Source organism: Calidris pugnax, unplaced genomic scaffold (genome assembly GCF_001431845.1).
Source record: "Calidris pugnax isolate Ruff unplaced genomic scaffold, ASM143184v1 scaffold132, whole genome shotgun sequence".
Taxonomy (NCBI): Eukaryota; Metazoa; Chordata; class Aves; order Charadriiformes; family Scolopacidae; genus Calidris; species Calidris pugnax.
The window spans coordinates 2,271,767-2,292,665 of NW_015090910.1; the positions used below are offsets into that span (position 1 = coordinate 2,271,767).

Sequence of the window (20,899 nt, forward strand, 5' to 3'; positions counted from 1 at the left end):
CCCCCCGCCCGGCGCTGGCCGGGGTCCCGCGGCTCCCCGTCGGCCGAGAGCCGCCCCTTCCCACCGGGAGGGACCGCGAGGATTGCCGCCTTAGCGAGAGCTTTTTCTGTCTGCTTCCAGCTCAGTTTGAAACGAAGTCAAACCTGGGGAAACTTGATTTTTCGTTAAACCCCCTTCAGGCAGAGTGGTGCGTTTTTTTCCCCCCCCCAAAGCTGAGTCCTGCGGGTGAAAACCTGGAGAAAAGGAAGCTGAGACCTTCTCGCTCTCCACAACCCCCTGAAGGCTGGGAGCCGGCAGCTACTACGAGCACGTCAAGGTGGGTGCCGGGGGGCGGCGGGAGGGGCGGGGGGGAGGGGGAGTCCTGCGGGTGAAAACCTGGAGAAAAGGAAGCTGAGACCTTCTCGCTCTCCACAACCCCCTGAAAGGAGGGGGTACCCAGGGGAGATCAGTCTCTTCTCCCAAGGAACAGGCCATGGGGCGAGAGGAAACAGCCTCAAGTTGTGCCAGGGGAGAGGTTTAGGATGGATATTGGGGAAGATTTTTACACTGAAAGGGTTATTAAGCCCAGGGAGGTGGTTGAGGGACCATCCCTGGAGGCATTTAAGAAAGGTGTGGAGGTGGCACTTCTGGGCATGCCCTAGTGGGCGAGATATTGGGGCCTTTGTGTGTGTGTATGGTTGGGCTCGGTGATCTCAGAGGTCCTTTCCTACCGTGAAGATTCTGTGATGGGTCAGTGGTGGGTTGACGGTTGGACTCCATCTGAAAGGTTCCTTCCATCCCTTCTAAAAGGATGACTGAGATCAGCATTACTGGGAACAGCTCGGGAATCTTAAACCGTCTTAAAAATTAATGAGTTTTGCAAGCTTACTGGGAAGTGAACTGCTATCAGTAAATTGCTCTTCTCCACCCCAATGCACAGCAATCTTGTAATAGAAACCCACAGAAACGAGCTCGTATTTCACTCCAGAAGCGCAGCGAGGCGGCTGTAGATAAAACCACAACCGGTATGACAGCCTGAAGAGAGCAAATAATCAAATTATCCTGCCTTGCAGATATCAGAACCCAACGAGTTTGACATCATGCTCCTAATGCGTGTTGAAAGGCTTCAGCTGGATGAATGCGATGACACCGGAGCCTTTTATTATCTATCATTCAAACGAAACCCCAAAGAAAAGTATTTGTTGAAGTTTTTAGATGAAGATGGAAAATTATCAGCTTTTAAAATGCTTCAAGCACTAAGAGAAATTATCAAGCAAGAAGTGAAAACCATTAAAGGTAAGTACTGAGCTAACAATCCAATTAGGTTGTGCATACATACTGCCCTGTTATTCGTAAAATGTGATTCTGACCCCCCCCCCCAGGTCAGGTTGTCTCCTGGTGGCTCTCACTGTGACCTCTCCTGTCTCAGGTGTCTCCTGTTTGCTGGTGCTGAGTCACCCCAAACACACACAGCTCGTTGCACCCCACAGTTACCCCATGGCTGCACTCGGCAGCCCCAGCCCTGGGAAGAGTGAACCTTAGGGGTTCTGTTCCTGCCAGACCTATATACGGTTTTGAATCGATCTGCCCTGTACAGACAGGCAGTTTCTGCACCAGCACCAAAAGGAAGAGCTTTTATACGTCACCCAATATTTTATCTCAATCTCTATAGAAACCATCTCCCCTTCGAGGGTGCTCTCTTCTCCCCAAAGCCTTCAGAGCCATTGCTGCCAAATCTCTCCTCTCTCGGTGTTTTCAACAGCGACACAATTCACTGGAAAACATTTCTGGATTTCTGTAGACCTAGTAAATCAAGTAAACGCTGCAGCTCGGGAGAGTGCTGAGTGCTCCTTATTTTGTAGAACTCCTCCATAGGTCACCTTATGTTTTATTTCTTTATCCTGTAGGGTAAAGAGCCGGTGACCGAACCCAGGTATTTCTTTTGATTGATTATAAATCCCATATAGTAGAAACCTTAACAGTCTTCCAAAAAAACCCCCCGTTTCTTCTACTACATATATATATATATATATAAAACCAATCACTGTCATCTTTGTTACTAGATGCAGAAGTGACTGTGAAAAGGAAGAAGGCTGGGAGCCCTGCAATAACCCTCCAGATCCGAAACCCTCCCACAGACATCTCGGTGGACATCATCCTGACGCTGAAAGTGCAGCAGAACTGGCCCCCCAGCACGCAGGACGGGCTCCGGGTCGAGCAGTGGCTGGGGAGGAAAGTCAGGGGAGACCTCAGGAGCGAATCGCTTTATCTAGTGGCCAAGCAAAACAAGAAAGAAAAGGTTCCAAGAGGTACCTTGAGTACAGACCATAAGTCTCAGTTCTGAAGTATCTTCTCTACAGCTCGGTCACTAACAAGCACTATGAAAAGGGAGTGGGGAGCCTGTTTGGGTGCAGACCCAGCTCCGAGACAACTGAAATCCCTCTTTACAACGTGAGATGTGTGGTGCTGCCTGTCCTGTCCCGAGCTCCGGGCTCTGTGCTTGCCCCTTCCTCTGCTGGGGCCCTGCTCACCTGCAGCACCCGCTCCCTCACTGTGTAAGGAAAACAAAGAAAAGGGGATTTCTCTAAAGGCAGGGCCTGTGGCTGCAGGTGGGACTGTGCACTCCAGTTACACGCCTCCACAGGACCTAAGTCTGGACTTTCCCAGCAATAGCCATCGTTTCTCACTGAACCCTGGGGTGCCTACAACATCTTTCCCTTTTCTCCAGAGCAGTCACACAAGCCCACACTGGCTCGTAGAAACATCTCAATGTGTGACTGCATTGTTAGAACTGATGATTTCCGCAAAAAAAGTTACAAAATGTAATTTATTTTTTTTTTCTGGCACTTACTGCTGCATAACCCTTTCCCCCTCTTGTCCCCACTGCAGGGAACACGTGGCGCCTCTCCTTCTCGCACGTGGAGAAGGCCATGCTCAACAACCACGGCAGCTCCAAGACCTGCTGCGAGGCCAACGGGCCCAAGTGCTGCAGGTTGGTGTCAGGGTGCAGCAGCCCAGCTTCCCGAATTCCTCTTTTGCTGTTGGGTTCTCACAGTTGGTGTGTTTCCTGTGAATAGCCTGTGTGATGCCCACGGCAGCCAGGCTGGCACTGCCTGGTGCTGTTTTGCTTTAACATCTGAGAATTGGATCTAATTCCTCCTTGCAGGAGCAGGAGATTCCCTTAGGAATTGCTGTTTTACAGCAGTACAACGTCACAGGTACTCACTGAGTGTCTGACTCACACTGACTCAGCGAGAGCTGGGAACAACTGACACTGCAGGTTCACACTCAGCACTTGTTGAAATAATCTTTCACAAACTCAGTCCTGTTTAGAAGAACCAGCTTAAAAGTCTGGTGACTCTGCTTCCTGAGCTTTGGGAGCAGAGCTACACTTCACACCAAGACAACTTCTAAAACGATGGTGAGAAAAAGAACTGCTGAATGGGATTCAGGCTGAATAAATGCTATTTTTCACTCCAATAAAAACCTGTTTCCACATTTCTTCCAAGAGAAAGAAAAGAACAAAACCTCCATGTGGTACAGGACCTCCTTAAGGGCAAGCCAACTTTGTAGTTTGCTTAACTACACCTTGTACTGAATCCAGAAAGTCACAAGGGCACTAGTGCATAATTCTGTGTCTTTGCTTTACGAGTATTATCAGACATGCAGTATATTCAACTGGGTCTCTCTTCCCCTGGTGGCGTGTCACAGGGAGGTGGTGGCACTTCCTTCAGTGCTTATCCAGCCCAGAAGAGCAGCTTTAGCCTTAAGCAGTGATTTGAGTTTGTTACACCAGTAGGATCATTGATGGGGACATGTGAGCAAGTCTCCATAGATACATATAACTGTATATTCAACGAGATCTCTCTTCCCCTAAGGCTGCCAGGGAACGTGCTGTATCCACAGCCATCGTGTAACTCCTTCACTGCTAGGCTCTGACTTCACACACAGTAGAATAAGAGCATTCCTACTGCTTTCATGAATAATCTAAATATCTAAAATAAATATTTAGAACTATGTAGAAGGTACCTAATACATTCTTCTTTTTTATTTAACAGGAAAGGTTGCCTTAAGCTCTTGAAGTATCTTCTAGAACAACTCAAAATGAAATACACAAAAGAGCTGGACAAATTCTGTTCGTATCATGTCAAAACTGCTTATTTCCACTCGTGTGTGATGTGGCCCCATGACACAGACTGGCACTGGGGGGACCTGGAGCACTGCTTCCACAAGTACCTGGGGTACTTCCTGGACTGCCTGCAGCGCTCCCAGCTCCCCCACTTCTTCATCCCCCAGTACAACCTGCTCAGCCCGGAGGACAAAGCCAGCAATAACTTCCTGTCGAGGCAATTAAACTATCAACTGAACAACAATTTCCCAATATTTCAGGAGAGGAATTGAAAGCATTGTTTACAATACCCGTCTCATCATGTATACCCATTCCATACCCATCTCAGATTTGCATATCTAGAACTGGAAGCTCTGCACCTCGGGTTACCCCTCAGTAGCCCACAAGGAAACCAAACCAAACCCAACAGCAGAGGGAACAACATCCCTCAGTCCCACTGCTCAGCCACAGCCCTCACGAGAAACAGGACATTTTAAGTGATAGTTCTCTTCCCTATCCAAACAGACATGGCACCTACAAAATATCTCCAAGGTACACTAAACGTGTAGAAGAACTTGCAATAGTTCATTTCCCACATGTCATTTCTACAGTTCCAAACACAAAGGCATCAACGGCCGGGTCAAGTGAAAAATGGTCACTTTATTTCAAATGAAGATCCACTGCAGAATATCCAAAATACACTCTTCCTTTCAAAACAACAACAACAAAAAGTCACTGGAGTTACTTGGACATAAAGAACAACAACTCCTCCAGCTGAGCTGGGTGGATGAAGACCTTTTGCAGAGAGAACGTGGCATCAAACCAATGTGAAGTTCCTGAATTAACTTATCATTCCCGAGTCTCCAGGATGGCTTTGGAAAGGAGGCTTTTCCCAGGGCAGTGGAGACAGGAATGGTTATCTGATGTGCTGCTACAAAGGGGGTGCTGGAGACGGGAATGGTTATCTGATGTGCTGCTACAAAGGACGAGGGATTAGGCCAGTGAACATTTGTGTAATGGACCTGGTAGAAAGAAATGTATCTTCAGCCCGTTTCAGGTTTGTGTAATGAATCTGGGAGAAAGAAATGTATCTTCAGCCCGTTTCAGGGAGGAAGAGGCTTCATGTGGAACGTTATCAAACCCAGTAGAAATCGGACATTCCTGGAATTAGAACTCAGTTCTTCAGCTGCTAAAGAGTATGCGTGTTAGGGAAAAAGAATAACTGTCGTATTCCCTATTACAAAAAATGTGCAGGGGATAAATCACACAGCATTTTGGAACTGCTGTGCTGGAAATAAATATATCTTTTGCTTTTTCTTAAAGAAGCTGTGGGACGTCTGTATTTTTAGCCTTCTTTCTGAAGGCAAAAGAACCTACTGGCTAGGTGAAATGCCCAAATTTCACCTCAATTATGAGCAAATACAGAAGGAGGAAGGTCAGAAGAACATTTAAGAGAATAATTTTAATAAAATATTCTCACTGGAATTTATAAAACTGGAGCTAATTAGTTTTTCCTTTGCTCTTGACACATGAGTAAACCCAAGTTCAGAGCAAGTGTGAACTGAAGGAACAGCTCCTTCCCCCAGGCCCTCCCAGGAGAGCCAGGACACCCCGCTGGCACCTCACAGCCAGATGTGAAACCTCAATCAACTCTATCTGAAAGAAATAAAAGCTTACCTTCAGGTGCATTTTTTCTTCATGACTTTATTAACATTGCTGTAGTAAACTCTGCTTTTCTTCCTTAAGCTAGAAAATCCCATCCATGGGAGCAGGAGGAGCTGGTTTTCCCCAGTCAGCCACAACCACACACCTCTCATGATGCTCTCCTCCACCAGGAGGAAATGCAGGCTTCGTGCAAAAAACCCCCTCAGACACCGGTCTTAACAAAAATGACTTCCAGTGTTAAGTTTTTAAAACAAACAAACAAAAAAGACTTGCTTCAGCAAACAGCAGTTCCTGCAAACAGGGAGCAGGTTTTGAATAGGGAGGTTATCCCCAGCAATCCCCCTGCCTGCTGGTGGCAGCTGTGGCAACGCCAAACGACGGCACTCGGAACCACGCTGACAAACATTGCTCTGTCCTCTAGTCCAGCACTCTGGAAAGAAAAGGGAAAAGTATCTTTTACCTTCTTACATACTAACACTGCATTTAACAATAACAAAAACCTACCAAAGAAACCCACAGTATTTGTTTTTAGCCAGTAGATCACGACTTTAGAAGTTACACACATCACGCACGCAAAAAATAATTGATTTTTCTCAAGTGGAAATAGCATCCAAGTGCAAGACTAGATTTATTTTTAATAAAAAGAATATATATATAGGAATAAAGTTAATCCAGTTTTCTAAGCCACTTCTAAAAACATATTTTATTTAAATGGGACAGGTACAGAAAACAAGCAAGTGAGAAAGGAAACTTCTGTATTGAAGCCCGTTGCTGCTAACTCTGTGATCACTTACGGTGTCTCAGTAACTCAGCAGTTATTTTGTGGGCTTTCTCTGAGGCCTCCGTATATCCTTTTCTGTTTCTTTCCTGATTTGAAATTGTTTGTATCTTTCTGCCATTGCAATAAGCTCATCAGGAACTACCTGATTGATAAGAAGCAGCACAAAAACAAGGTCAGTTTTAACTCGGGCAAAACAAGGCCAAGTTCTTACTCAGGGTTTCAAGTTTCAGTAAGCATCCAAAATAACAACCATGGGTCCCAGATAAAAGCAATTTAATTTGTCCCCTCAAAAAAAAAATAAAGAAAATTAAAAAGTTTTCAACTCTAGGGAACTAGGCAAATCAGGCAAAATAATGGCTCTTGTTACAGCAAGAAACTGTCTTCTAAGATATGGTACCAAGAAAAAAACCCATTTCTTTAAAATAAAGAAACAAATCAAATTCCAGTCCTGTGTCCCATACTATCTAGAAATGTCTGTGAGAAAGATAGCTTGGAGAGGGACATGCAGGTGTCAGGAGCATCAGACACAATAAACTGATAGATAGTTGAGCTTCTTCTGATAGAAATATTAATATTTACACTGTTAAACAAGAACATGGGAATAAAATACTATGAGATAAACCAGATCCTACTGTTCCGCTGCAGCCCTCTCCATGTGCATGTGTTACTGTTTCTGTGGACGTGGAAGGCTTTGATTAAAGCTCCCAGTTCTTCTCTGGGCCTCACCCATGGGCAGAGCACAGCTAAGGATATCAGGGACAAGGGAGACATCAGCACCCATTTTTTCCCCCCGCTACACTGCAAACACTGAGAAAGGTCTGAGCAGGCTGAGACCTTCACCAACTGCCTCTGGTGGTACCCCCCACCCAGTGCCAACCTTCCCCAGTCCGACGCTTTCTTACTTGGTTTGCTCTCTCCAGAATGTCAATCAGCTCAGCTGCAAACCTCCAGTCGCTCCTCGTGACGAGCGTCACCGCCTCCCCGGTGCGTCTAAACGAGAATGAAAGAGCTTCAGAGGCTCTTCCTGCTGCCCCACACAGGAACACACCGCACGACAGGCATGGCTACTGAACTGCCAGGCATGGCTACTGAACTGCCAGACACAACTGGCTTCAGTAGGTACTGCTGCACGTGGCAGAGCAGCTTTTCACCAAGGTCACAATATGGCAAGTCACATAAAACGGAGCAAAAGCACAACTAATTGAGACTTTTAGACAATCAACCTGGCAGAGAGACAACGGACTGAAGCATGAAGAGACGTACATTCATACCATGATTAAAATAAACACATACACAAGAACAGTCACACTCCTGCCAGCCCAGGAAAGCAGCATCCCCAAGTCCTAACACCAAACTACACCACCGCAATAGGCTGAAAACTCTGAATTTATATGGTTTTTTTCCCTGGTGGGCTGTCTAGGAAACTCAGTGACTCAGCAGCTCCCCAAGAGACAAACGAGGAAGTGAAATTTCAGAATATCAATACAGAAGTTGTTTTGAACTGTAATTCTACCCCGCATTTAAACCAGCTTCCAAACATCCCTCATTCCTACCCACTTCAGTGAAATAACAGAAGAATGTAAAACCTGTTTGCCTTAAATCTAACAGTGAACTAATTTCAAAACATAAAGCAGTGAGTTGATATCTAAAACAGACTTTGACAGACTCTGGGGTCTTCACTCCCCTGCAGCTCCTGCATTTGACAGCAGGAACACCCAGTGCAGTGCAGAACATACTGACAACTCACCCGGCCCTTCCAGTGCGACCCACTCTGTGCACGTACTCTTCAATGTTGCGAGGGAAGTCGAAGTTAAAAACATGAGTAATATCATGCACATCAAGGCCACGGGAGGCCAAGTCAGTAGCTACCAGGATTCTGACTTTGCCTGAAGTTAAGTACAACAAAAAGAGAGGGGGAAGTTTATGGAATAACCAGGAAACGCACTCCAGTCTATTGGTTTTGTGGTGTGTAATGAACTTATTCTTAACACAGAAAGGAAAAATACACTTGTTGCACTTCAGACTGAATTAGCTTCAAACACAAGGTGGTAAGTGCGTGCTCAAAATGTCATTTGACCATTATCTGTGTCTCACAAGTAGAACAGCAGGGAGCAGACCCAAGAAACGTGCCTCGCTGCTAGAAAGGGTCTGTGAAGAGAAGAACACTATTCTCAGCTGCCTCCTTATCACGAGGGTATCCCACTGGTACCATCAGGAGCAGAGCTTTTTCACCAAAAGCACCACCACTTGACACTTAAGCGTATTGCTCTGTAGACTAACAGGACATTGACTTTTCCACAGAGGTTTCAAAAATAAAGCAAGCCTTACTTTAAATTATTTAACTCTTAGGCATTCCGAATTTTATTGAAGAGCAACCTTTTTGCTGGGGTTCTTTCTTCATCAAATTAAGAAAAATATCATTCAGAACTCTTTAATATTTTCATTTCTATGGCACTGAAGAGACACAGCACTTAGAAATGGGCAACGTTTTGCACATGACAAGCTTTAAAAACCTGGACTAAACAAACCAGTATTGGGTACAAACATACCAGTCTTGAAGTCATCTAGAGCCTGTTCTCGATCACACTGTTCCCTGTTCCCATGAAGGGACTGCACTGGAATTCCCAGGAGCCCAAAGTCACTTGCTAAGTCATCAGCTCTAGGATGAAAGGAAACAATGGTTCTTAAAAAGAAAAGGAAAAAAAAAACCAACAAAAAAAAAAGGAAAAGAGTGCAGCACCTAGATTTAAATCCAGAAGATTAAGTGACAACAAAAGCTGTGCCTAAGGACAAAACCCCACCTAGGTCAGCTGATATTTATAATAAACCAGGCTGAAACATAAATGTTTGCTTTTGTTTATATATAAATATATATATCTATATACAGATCATTTTGGTGTTGTTCACTCCAATAGCTCAGGTAGGGTACAATGACAACCCCCCACCACTCTGTAGGCACCAGCTGCGCGTGACAGTAACCACTCCTTCACATTAATGCATCCCCGAGACTCCCAACCTCTGCTTCAACTGTGTGAAGCTGAGATTTACCACCACCACTAATGGTATTAAAAAAAGGATACAAACTAGCAGTCACTTTGGAGGAATAAATAAATAGTAATATTAAAAAAAAAAAAGGAAAAAAAAAAAAAAAGACTAGTGCTAGCAGCACATTGCTGACCAGAGCTGTTACACTCAGAAATTATCATGTCACCTGAGAAACTCTGCAGTATTTCTGTCAGAAAACCCAAACAGACGTAGTACTGGGAAGTGATTACTTACGTCACTTTTTTCCCCACAAAAATGATGACTTTATCTTTTGGCTTCATGGAGTTGATGAAGGATTGCATGAAAGCTCTCTTCTCCTCCTCGGCAAGAACAATAACTTTCTGTTCTACTGTATTTACTGCCTGTTCAACAGCAAAAAGGGGAAGTAGAAACACATTAGAATAATATTTTTTTCCTATTAATTCCAATATTATGATATAATAAAACTAGTAATATGATGCCATGAAAAACTATTTTAAAACCAAAATATGTATCAGTTTGAAGTTCAAACAATGCACACTAATTTGTTGTTTCCTACTTGCTTTAGGAGAATAGTAAAATTTATCTTTAAGCAATTTGCATAATCATATATTTGCAGAGATTTAAAGGGCACAGATTAGCAGATTAATGGGGTGAAATAAATATTCCTAATATTAGTGAAAAATCAGATTGAAGTACTTTTATTTGAATATATCCTATGTTAATCCAGAGAAGCTGGAACAATGTCACTCTTACCTAAAAGGACAAGCTGTTAAAGAAGATTCTGTAACCTATTTGAAATGACCAGTTCCATTCTTCCAACATTTTCAGTAATAAACCAAAAAAAACTTTATGATATCTGAAGGTTGCCATAGAATGTCTAAGGCACCCTACATAAATAGTATTAAAAAAAGTGAGGACCAAGAACTTGCTGAACAGAATCTCAGGCAGGAACACCTGGCACTGCCAAGTACAAGATTCACACTTCAATTTGGTTGGTGTTTGTCCCCTGTGAGGTTTTCTACTGAAGATCCAGGACAAGATCTTGTTACAAAAACATAAGAACAAAGCTTTTTTTCTTTTTTTTTTTTTTTTTTAAGTTCTTTCTAAACTTTTAATGAAGCTTTAAAAGAATAACATTGACCCATTTTTTGAGAGTTTGGATTGATTTTCAGGTTATACGCATTTACAAGCAAAATTTTTCCTGGTGTAACTGTAGGTTCTTCTCCCAAGAAAAATATATTTTAAAAAGACCAACTTACTGCTAAGTCAAGAGTGCCGACGTACACGATCATGGGGTTTTTCAGGTAGGACCTGGCCAGGCGACGGACACCGTCAGGCCACGTGGCGCTGAGCAGGAGGTGAACACACACACACGAGAACAGAGTAAAATCCTCTCCCATTCATTAATTTCATCACATTTCTCTTTCTTTTCTTTCTTATACACCAGCGAAACACTCGAGTAAGCAATACCACTGGTGAACTTGTACAACACTTGGGAATAATCTTCAGATTTTATTATTAAACAGCACCCAAGCTTTAGAAGTACCTTTCCAGGTTTAAAGTACAGGTGACGGTTACGGAGCCTTTCTAACGAAACCAGGAGAGAGTTCCATGATACCTAATAAGCAAACTCTTAGTCTGTTCTTATTCCTAAAAGAATAGCTCTAATGCAAAATACATTATCAAAAATTATTGTTGGGATAGTCTACTGTTAAGCTCTCCAAAACTGTGCAATTTAAGAATTAATCCAGGTGCAGACCAGCACAGATACTGCTCAGAAGATGAGGATACGTGTTTGGTCCCAAATGGAGAAGTGGAAGTTGGTATTTCACATAGATATGGCAAATTCTAGCACTCCCAGGACACCTTCCTTTTTGGGAAGAAGTCAGCTGTTTTTATAGCTGATGTAAAATATCAGAAAAGGGGTAAAAAGTGAAAATAAAATTGTTAAATAACTCCTTAGGACTGACTAGGCAGAATTGGAAACACTGATTCCATCCCCATTTAAGTCAGTCCAAGCCTCATTAAGGCTGCCAGGCTCCTTCTGAAGCTCCCTCCCTCAGTGGGCTCCCTGTCCCTGAGCCCGAGCAGCGCGTCACACACCTTGTCATGACAGTCTGTCTGTCGGGCCGCACGTCTATCAGGATCTTCATGATCTGAGGTTCAAAGCCCATGTCCAACATCCTGTCAGCCTCATCCAGCACCTGCACACAACAAGGTTATTTGCTGGGGCTGCTTCCCGAGATGAGATACTGAGGCTGTCAGCCGGACCTTACACAGCTGACCAGTTCAATGGTGACAATCTTAATTGTAGAACCCACTGTACGATGCATTTCAAAAACCTGTTCAACTTTTATTTCACCTCTTCAACTTCCTTGAAGCTTTTTCATTTAGTAACACACTTGCAGGCAGAATAAGAAAATCCACAGCACCTTTAAGAGCACTCAAAGTCAATGAAGAACAACCAACAACAGTTCGTTTAACAGTAATTTGGTTGGGGCCTAAAACTAAGTACAGAGTTAAAAAGCCCCACAAAACCAAACCCCAGGGACACCCACACCCATCCCCCCCCAACACTTTCAATAAAAAAATTTTCCGCCTTGAACTTTCAAATAGAGTTTATATAAATCAAAGTTATATGGATTATGCATTTAAGTATTGACATTTTCTAGTCACTTATGTGGAAATGTAAGACTTTGATAATAATCCCTCTCTACTGTCCTGATTTTGCCATTCTATTTTTTCAAGATGCTTCATTCTATTAAAGGTTTTTAGTACATTATATATGTAAATCTCTGGAATAACAGCAAATCACCAGCTGAGAGACAGAGGACAGGAATAATTTGAATATATGAAAGTACTTTACAAAACAGCAATGGTTTTAAGCAGCCAGCACAGCAAAAGGCAAGAATGAAATGAAGACCTAAGGATCCCTAACAAGCTTTCCATGGCTATTTTCCCCGAGATCCAAAGGAAGTCAGGCACCAAACACTGGAACACCTGCCCGTGGGGGAGCAGTGACACTGCACAAGCTCCAGTAAGAACCTGAGTCACTGGGAACTATTTCTTTTAAAGGAAAGACAACTTGGGAAAGGCATTTCATCCATTAATAACTGAACTTGCCAAAATGAACTTTAAAACAGCAAACATTGCTAATATGAGATAATAATTTAGCATCTTCAAAATGCTTACTGTGCTAGAAGCCTATTTTAGTATTTTCTTATTTTTATTCCACAATTGCAATGCAATTATTATAAGTATGAACCATCCCTCCAGTATTTGATCTCAATGTGAAGATATATTGCAATTAAGACTTAAGAAGTTTAAAGAAAACTTCATTAAAGATTAAGTTCACCCTAACTGTCAACCATTTCCCAGCTGGTGCATCACTCATTCCCCATCAGCTACTTGCCAAGTACGTGATGCTCTTCAAATTCACAAAGTTGTTCATCTGCAGGTCGTGCAGCCTGCCAGGAGTAGCGATAACGATGTCCACACCTTTGGTAACCACGTCTATCTGTCCTCTTCGGTCCCCACCACCATATATGCAAATACTGAAAAATAAAATGTTTTACACAAGCAGTGTATGAAGGTTCAACCAAAGTCAATCTTTTTCAAATAAATGCCACGATGTTGCTTCATAAGAAAAATTATCATCAAGGGGAAGGAACACAGTAAGTGTGACTTGACTATCACAGTAAATGATGGACCGAATACGGAACGGTGTTCCCTCAACAATTAACCAAGAGCTGAAATTTCTGCTGAAATCACAGTGAAAGGAACCAGGGACCCAGCTATTAAGCCATGAATATGTTTTGGGTTGTTCCAAAAACATTCACATCAAAACTAGATGAACACATGAAAGGATGCATGATTTTCTGAACAAAACCATCAAAGTCAAGTGTTTTGCCATTAAGCCCATCAACGCACTACGGTACGAAGCTTACACACAAACTTCACGTGCTCTGGGAAACTCCTCAGTATTTTGGGGAATGGAGCAGAACACACAGTTCAGTATTTGAAGACTACAAGCCAACTCTTAACGCTATACAAAGCTACCAGTGAGCCCTAAGTTTTGAGTACAGTGACATCTGTTTAATAGCTGAAATAAGAGCCACACTCCGGCAGGTCTGTGGGGAGCAGTGGATACACGAGGGCTGTTCTGCTGGGTCTCAGAAGAACCACCAATGGCTGGAGGAACGGGCTGTCAGCAACCCCGTGGAGTTTAACAAAGCAACCCCGGGGATGGAGTAACCTCCTGCTAGAAGGTGGCTTTGCAGAAAAAGACTTGGGTGGGCATGAAACAGAACATTACTCAGCAGAGTAACCCCCCACAAAGCAAGGCAGCTGCGTACTACGGAGAAGGCAGCCAGCAGGCAGGGAGAACTCACTGCTCCCCTCGACTCACTCCGTGTCAGACCACAGCTCCAGCACAATAGCCAGGTTTTTTACCGCCCCTTTATTACAAGCCAGACATATCTACACTGGAGCGAGACCAGCAGGCAGCTACCAAGATGGTCAAGGTGATGGAGTGCACGATGTGAGAAGCTGGTAACCAGGCTTGTTCAGCCTGCAGAGGAGAAGGCTCGGGGAGATGTCACTGCTCTCTGCAGGTATGTACCAGCAAGGTGCCGAGGAGACACGGCCAGGCTCTTCTCAGCTCTCCACACAGAAGGACAAGAGGCAAAGAGGACAGAAGGACAAGAGTACAGCAAACTTCAACTAGTTAAGAAGTAGATTTTCACCATGAGAGTAGTAAAAGCATGTATTCTAAAACTGGGAAAATACTAACTCTGCATTTACTACCTTTCCCTTCCCTCTTAGTAAACACAACTGTTTTAGTAGATGAATTCAGCCACAAGCGGTAGGAAAAAAAAATTACTGAAGAAGTGAGAAGTAAGATTACCTTTTAATTCCTTTGTACGTGTACTTGGAACACTCTGCCTCTACCTGCAGTGCCAGCTCTCGAGTGGGAGCAAGGACCAACATCCCTGGCCCCCCACGCTCATCTTTGGATCTGCAATAAAGCACCTTTAGAACGTGGGCACACAAGGCAAAGTCCAGCACACCTCACACTGAATGGTTTTATACTGCTCTACATTTCTCAGTGCACTGCTACTAATGGCATCCATGCTGACAAGTTTGGTATGTATTCCACCAGGTTTATAATAAATCATAAATTGCAAAAAAAATAATCTTCTTTCCTGAAAACCATGACACGGAGGGTGGGGGGAAGCACCCACAGCTAGACAAGGGCAGACAGGAGCAGTCCTTACATTGGCTGTGAAGTCAAGTGAATGAATCCAGGCATTAAGTATGCCAATGTCTTCCCAGTGCCGGTCTGTGCTATACCAATAACATCAATTCCTTGGAGTATGATCGGCCACGCCTGGGACTAACACAAAACAACAAACACTAAAATGCACCTTCCTCTTCAGCTTCAGTTAAAGAGTCATCAAAATTGCAGAAGTACCTGAATTGGTGTAGGCTTGTGAAAACCAACTTTTCTTATGTTAGCCATAATATCAGGGTAATGCTCAAATACATCTTCAAATTTACAAACAGGGTTGGGAATGCGGCGTTTTTCACCTTCCTTCAAGTCATCACAAATTATACCATTATTTTCTTTCCTGTAGAGAATTAAAGAAGTGCAATTGCTTTAAAGTCTCATTGTTTGAAAAAGTAGAGCCAACACCAAAGATTGCGTTTGGTTTTTTTCCTGTTTTTTTAAATTCCTAGAACAACAGTTCAGGCTCTTGAATGAAACTTACAAATATTCTTCTAACTCCTAAGAAAACTTCACTGGAGACATCAATTACCACTCTTTCTTAAGAAAGACTCATTTGAAGTTACAGATGCAGTTAACATGAACTGCAGTCTTGTCACATCAGACTTCAATTATACTCTATTACAAATGAAGTAACTGTGACAAGTTTTTAAACCTAAAGACACCCTAGAACTCATAGGAATGGACTGGACTTCTATGCCAGAATCCTATATTCTGACAAAAGTTTTCCCAACATATTTTCAGAGCAGGTCCCTGGATGCCCTAGAGAATACAAACAGAACAGTTTAGAAAAAACAACATGGTCAGTAAGACGAACTCAAAAAACCCTCCAACAAACCTCCCAAAACAAACCACCAACCCACCCCAAAGCACAACAATGCACACAAAAAGCTACAGTAAAAACTGAGGTTCCAAGGCTCCCCTGAATTAAGAGGTATTAATATGCAGGAGGAGTTTAATATTCATTCCAGTCCTGTATTCCTCCTGAAGATTCCACTGAGCAATAGTTTTAGTTCAAGAGGGGTGAGGGCTAGGAAAAGAACTGGTAATTCACCCTCTCTTCATGTTTACAAGAATTTTTTTTCCAATTACTGTCTTTTTTCCTTAAAGCAAACAGAGTAGATGAAAAAGGAAAAACCTGCCTTTATTACACAAGAGCTTTTCCTCAATGCATGTTCTGACCCTGTTGGTCTTGAGTAGCTCTACCTACAACATGTACCTCAAGGAAACAGGTGCCAATTCCCTGCTTTGCTTTCGGTGCCAGGGTTTCTCCGGAAGGCACACAAGAGAGAAAACAGACACCATGCAAAAAGAAAAGCAGTAAAAGGTGACACCTCAAGAATGTTCACAAATTTCCTTAGAACTACTGAAAAGGGTTGAAACCACTACCAGGGCCTGAACAGAATCAAAGGAATGAATGGAGATAGTTAACTGAGGCATGTACTCACCAGGATGGACTTGTGAAGGTAAGACAGACAGACAGGAAAACAACAGTAATGGAAGCTGAAATTTGTTCTGAAGATGGTATTTGACTAAAATATATGGGGAAAAAAAAGGGCAGCCAAGAGGTGTTCAACATGTGAACAATAACATTTGGAAGCACCTAGAAAGCATGAACATTCTGTCTCACTAAATGCAAAGAAACAGCCCAAAGTCAATGAATTATCTTGAGTTTTTTCTCTTCTGAAAGTCAACCAGATCACTTTTAGAGAAGCAGTTAATCCCTGAAGTTAGTTTTGCAAGCAACTAATACCTCATCTGCCAATTATTGTTTAATTCTTAAGAAAGTATTCCTAAGACTAAGTTATTACAAGCCCCTACCACGAATGCTTCTGTCTCAGTACTTCATCTCCCACCTCCTCAGCTTTATACCTTAGGTGTTATTTTTGCCAAGCAGAGGATCCCCTGCAACTGCTCTTACCGCCACAGCTCCACTTCTTCTTGTGACATGGATGCAGTCCTTGATGATTCTTTATAGAAGTTTTTCTCAATTGGAGGCAAGTCTTAAACAATCAGAAAAGCAAACTTGAGTCAGTAAGAAACGCTACAGATTCCGGGTTAAGTCTGCTAAAGCTCAAGATGGAAATCCCCAAACCCAGACTGTGCCTTGTAGCAGGGGACTACTCAGAAGCAGCAGCAGATGACTGTCGCTCATGGAAAGGATGAAGGCTGAGACAAACACTTAATTATCTGCAAAAGAACCGCTTCCCCACATTTCAAGTTCTAAAGTAATTTCTACTACCATATACAGTGCAACGTTTAACAATTCTCAGATTTTTTGCTGTGCTTACATACAAACCAACAGCATTTTCAAAGGGTGAAATCAAAATTCCAATTGAGCAGTAAGTTTAAGTCTTCACACAGCAACTACAGTGTCCTCCACGACCCTGCTGGGAAATGCCAACACGGCTACCTCACTGCAAACACTTCACTAATTTGGACACTAAAAGATTCAGCCATCTCAAAGCAAAAATCAAAAGCGTTTAAGCATTCACCAGATTTATCATACGAAGACAAGTACCACACAATTAAAAATTTAAAACTAACCTGCCCATTTCATGGCTTCATATTTAGCTTTGTTTTCTCGAATAGAGGCCCAGTTAATCACTGACTTCGTTGGGTTATTTTCAGGCTTGATACTGTCCAAGGTTTTTCCTGTGGGGTTAGCACCAAAATGCTGCTGTTTGATGGAATCTATTGCAGGGTGGGAAAGAACCTCCCACTTCAAAACAAACACCTTATTTTCTTTTTCTATTGTAAGGCTTCTATGTGATTTTTGAATAGACATGAAGCATTTACACAGAAAATTCTTTCCTACGTCTCTGCCTGAAACATTGGTAAAACCTGTAAAATCTGATTCTGACAAAAAAAGGAAGTATTTCAATATCTTTAGCTACTTAAAGTTCTGAAATGCTGCCCCACCAGCTATAAATAAGGCTTGTTGTGCAACAGACTTTTTAAAAACTTGTGAACCAAGTAGATGTTTGGCAGGCAGAACGCTTTATTCTTAACAGCTACCAGACCGAGGTTTACTTCTAAAGCTTCCAACATCACCACAATAAAGTCTCAATGTAGTTACATTACACTCCTGGTTTTTTATGTGGGTAACACTTCTTAAGATAGAGAAGTTTTATACTGAAGATGTAAATGGCAACACAATTCTGTATTAGGGGAACAGCAAGAAACACGGCAAAAACACAGTCCCACACACTAAGGAAGTGTTTACTATTTCTAGCCTCTTGAAACATACTTGTCCACCTTCTGGGGCACTTCTAAAAATCAAAACAACTACTTCATTACTTATTCTAATGCTGGGACATGCTTCTTCCTCATCAGTGCCTCAGAGCAACAACTATGGACGTTGTTTGCCCGAGCAAAAAGCCATTGGAAGCACATACAAGACAAATACCAAGTATTTGGTAAGTGGCATCTCAACATACCATTGTTACCTGTATATCCATGTAACACACAAAGTCAACACGATAAAGCCAATTAAAATGAGGCATGATGTGCAACATCACATCTCAAATGCCTACTTCCCATGAAAGTAGTAAGAAATCCGCATCGCCCACGCTATAATCAGTACAGGTTTGCTCTACAGACTGCATTTATAAAAGCTTAATGAACTGTAATACCGCACAGATAAATTAAACCTTGTACTTTTGGGGAATCAGACTGATAACGCAAGAAACCAAGTAGTACAACATTCTGAATTCATTAAAATTGTTCAAAACACACAGAAACAGATTTTCACATAAGTCTGGCAGTTTGACTGTCACAGATAAGAAAAAAGGATATCTAGATATTTGTTTTAATGAAGCTTTACCACTTCCCAAGAACAAGGTGAAAGTTAATTCACCTTGGTAAAATACTAATAATATAAACACACACCAGCAAAGAACCAAACATAGGAAAATACAATCCAGAGTACTTTTTTTTTTTGTCTTCTAAACCCCACATTTCTTATCTTTATCAGTCCCACCTCTAACGTAGTTTTGTCCAGATCTTGTAATAGCATCGTTTATCAACTTCTTGGCTTTGTTTTGCACAGCAATGCTGCCAAAGATCTTTACTTCAGCTTCACAAGTTCCCTTTATAACCTATGTTCAAAAAATAGTACTGAGGTTCTTTAATACTGCAAAGGCAAACATTATGTAAGAATATATACTGAAAACATTGATTTATTTTTTCTGAATTTTAACTTCTCTTCCCGGGAAGCAACCCTTTAATTCCCTTCCTAAAGAAAGGGAAATAAATGCATACTCACGGAAAAAAAATACCAGTAAGCTTTTCCTACTTTCACGTACCAGTCACGTTGCCCTAAATTCCCCTTCCATTTTACCAATTCTTGTGAAAGAGTAGAAGTATTAGAGCTATTGCAACACCATTCAACTTGCTGCAGTAACTCTGGAAGCAAGACCAAGTACATTCCCAACAGTGCCCAGGCCTGGATGATGCACAGCACATGGTACCTTTATTCTGGAACCTGAAGAATCCTCAAGTTCTCTTATTTTAGCTCCACCCCGACCTGTTATAAAGACACACAGCTGGTATTACAGAGATTGAGGCCAAACTGTCAAACACGACATACAGTAACTAAGTATTTTGGTTGTGACCAAATCCTAATACCTTTATGCGAGTGCATGCATCCATAAAGAAAAGAACTTGTAACACCTAGCTGTTGGAAAACACAGGTAACTTTTTTAGCGATTAACCAAATGCAAGGGGGGGTGCGTGCGTGTGGAAGGTACCTCAGTGGAGGAGATGGAGCAGCAAAACCAGCTCAAGAGAGCGCTGCCCTCTCTCCAGGTGACTAGAAAGAGGCCTCAGCCCCTCACTGCTGGCCGTGACAGGCGGACATCAACCCAACTGTTTTTCAGAGGCAAAGCTCAGCTACCCCGGCGAGGGAGGAGAGCTCCACTCTTCAGCCAGTACCCTGCAAAAGCATCCTGCCATACTCGGGACGTTAGGGGCTCACAAGGGGCTGGGGCCCTCCCCTGGGGCACAGAGGGAAGGGCAGGGCCCGCACCAACAAATCGCTCCGTGGCCGCCTCCTCTCCTCCTCCTCTCCCCCCACCCGCTCACCTCAGCGAGCCAAGCACCCCGGTGGGGGGGTCGCGACCTTAGTACCTATGAGACCGCCGACCAGGGCGTTATCGAGGTGGAAGCAGAGCGGCTCCAAGGCGTCCCGAAACTGGCCGTCGGCGGCGGCTCGGGGCGGCCAGGACCGCGCCGCCTCCCTCGGGCCGCGGGAGCCTTCAGCGCCTCGACGCTCCCTCTCCCCCGTTCCGAGCCCGGCCGCCGACTCCCGCCGACACTCAGCGCTGCTTCGCCCGGAGGCGCGGCTCTGCGGAGGGGAAGGCGGCGGCTGCCACAGACGCCCGGCGGCGGCAGAAGATGGCGGCCGGCCCGGCGCGCCCGCATCCTCATCGCTGCTGCTCTCCCAGTCCGACATGGCGGCTCCTCCGCCCGGCTCCGCCACCCATGCGGCGGGCCTTAGCGCTCCTCACGCTAGGGGCGCGCTGATTGGCCAGGGCGGGCGGCTCTCTAAGCAGTGATTGGCTGGCGGGGCGAGGCCGTCCCCTCCAAGCTCGAGGCCGCGCTCGCGCCCCGGGCTGAGGGTCCTCAATGGCCCGGGTCCTGCCTTCCCCTCACTCCCTGCTCCCTTCTCCCCCGCCGGCCTCGGGGTAGCCGGGGGTGGGCTCTGCTGAGGAGGGGGCTGCGGTGTTTTAGGGTGGGAGAGGCCAGAACTCGGTCCTGAGTGTGTAGGAAGCCCCCGAAGTCGGGGCGGGGGGGAGGCAGGCAGCCTCGGGGGCGTTGGGGGTGTGAGGGTGGCACGGAGTAGTTGTGCTTGGTGTCTAACCTCATGTCACGCTGATACATTGCAGTCAAGAGGATTTTTGTAGGGACGTCATAATATTTAATCCGAAATGAAGCTTGAGTGATGCTTTAGTGAAGATTTTAGTAGGCTTGAATCTACTGGAGCTTACACGGTACTGAAAACGGAAGGACAAAATGGCTGAGGCAGAAGAGACCTCTGGAGGCCCTCTTG

At 43.9% G+C, this 20,899-nt stretch overlaps 2 protein-coding genes across 2 annotated transcripts in view; one reads left to right on the forward strand and one right to left on the reverse strand.

Annotated features, from left to right (window-relative positions):
* Positions 1–5,021, forward strand: part of MB21D1 (Mab-21 domain containing 1) — a 6,737-nt gene extending 1,716 nt beyond the window's left edge. The window contains exons 3-8 of the mRNA XM_014949307.1: positions 121–187; positions 283–316; positions 1,053–1,275; positions 2,043–2,288; positions 2,869–2,971; positions 4,038–5,021. Of these exons, the coding sequence (XP_014804793.1) occupies positions 121–187; positions 283–316; positions 1,053–1,275; positions 2,043–2,288; positions 2,869–2,971; positions 4,038–4,380 (1,016 nt within the window). The 3' untranslated portion in view covers positions 4,381–5,021. The remainder of the gene's footprint in view (positions 1–120; positions 188–282; positions 317–1,052; positions 1,276–2,042; positions 2,289–2,868; positions 2,972–4,037) is intronic.
* A 64-nt stretch (positions 5,022–5,085) lies between these two features.
* DDX43 (DEAD (Asp-Glu-Ala-Asp) box polypeptide 43) lies at positions 5,086–20,302 on the reverse strand. Its single transcript, XM_014949308.1, has 18 exons — positions 19,978–20,302; positions 19,320–19,375; positions 18,830–18,947; positions 17,395–17,502; positions 16,769–16,850; positions 15,034–15,190; positions 14,837–14,955; positions 14,467–14,577; positions 12,973–13,114; positions 11,664–11,764; positions 10,820–10,907; positions 9,813–9,940; positions 9,083–9,192; positions 8,281–8,419; positions 7,436–7,523; positions 6,547–6,675; positions 5,765–6,182; positions 5,086–5,109 (listed from the first exon to the last, which is right to left on the reverse strand). Exons 1-16 carry the CDS (start codon positions 20,300–20,302, stop codon positions 6,568–6,570), a joined length of 1,980 nt encoding a protein of 659 aa, XP_014804794.1. The 3' UTR covers positions 5,086–5,109; positions 5,765–6,182; positions 6,547–6,567.
* Between the last annotated feature and the right edge of the window lie 597 nt (positions 20,303–20,899).

Coding starts and splice junctions, on each gene's coding strand:
- DDX43 (XM_014949308.1), bottom strand. CDS start 20,302: ATGTCGGACTGGGAGAGCAGCAGCGATGAGGATGCGGGCGCGCCGGGC. Junction 13,115..14,466: donor ACGTACAAAGGAATTAAAAG/GTAATCTTACTT, acceptor TTTATTTTTCAG/TATTTGCATATATGGTGGTG. Junction 9,941..10,819: donor TCGGCACTCTTGACTTAGCA/GTAAGTTGGTCT, acceptor GCTGTTGAACAG/GCAGTAAATACAGTAGAACA.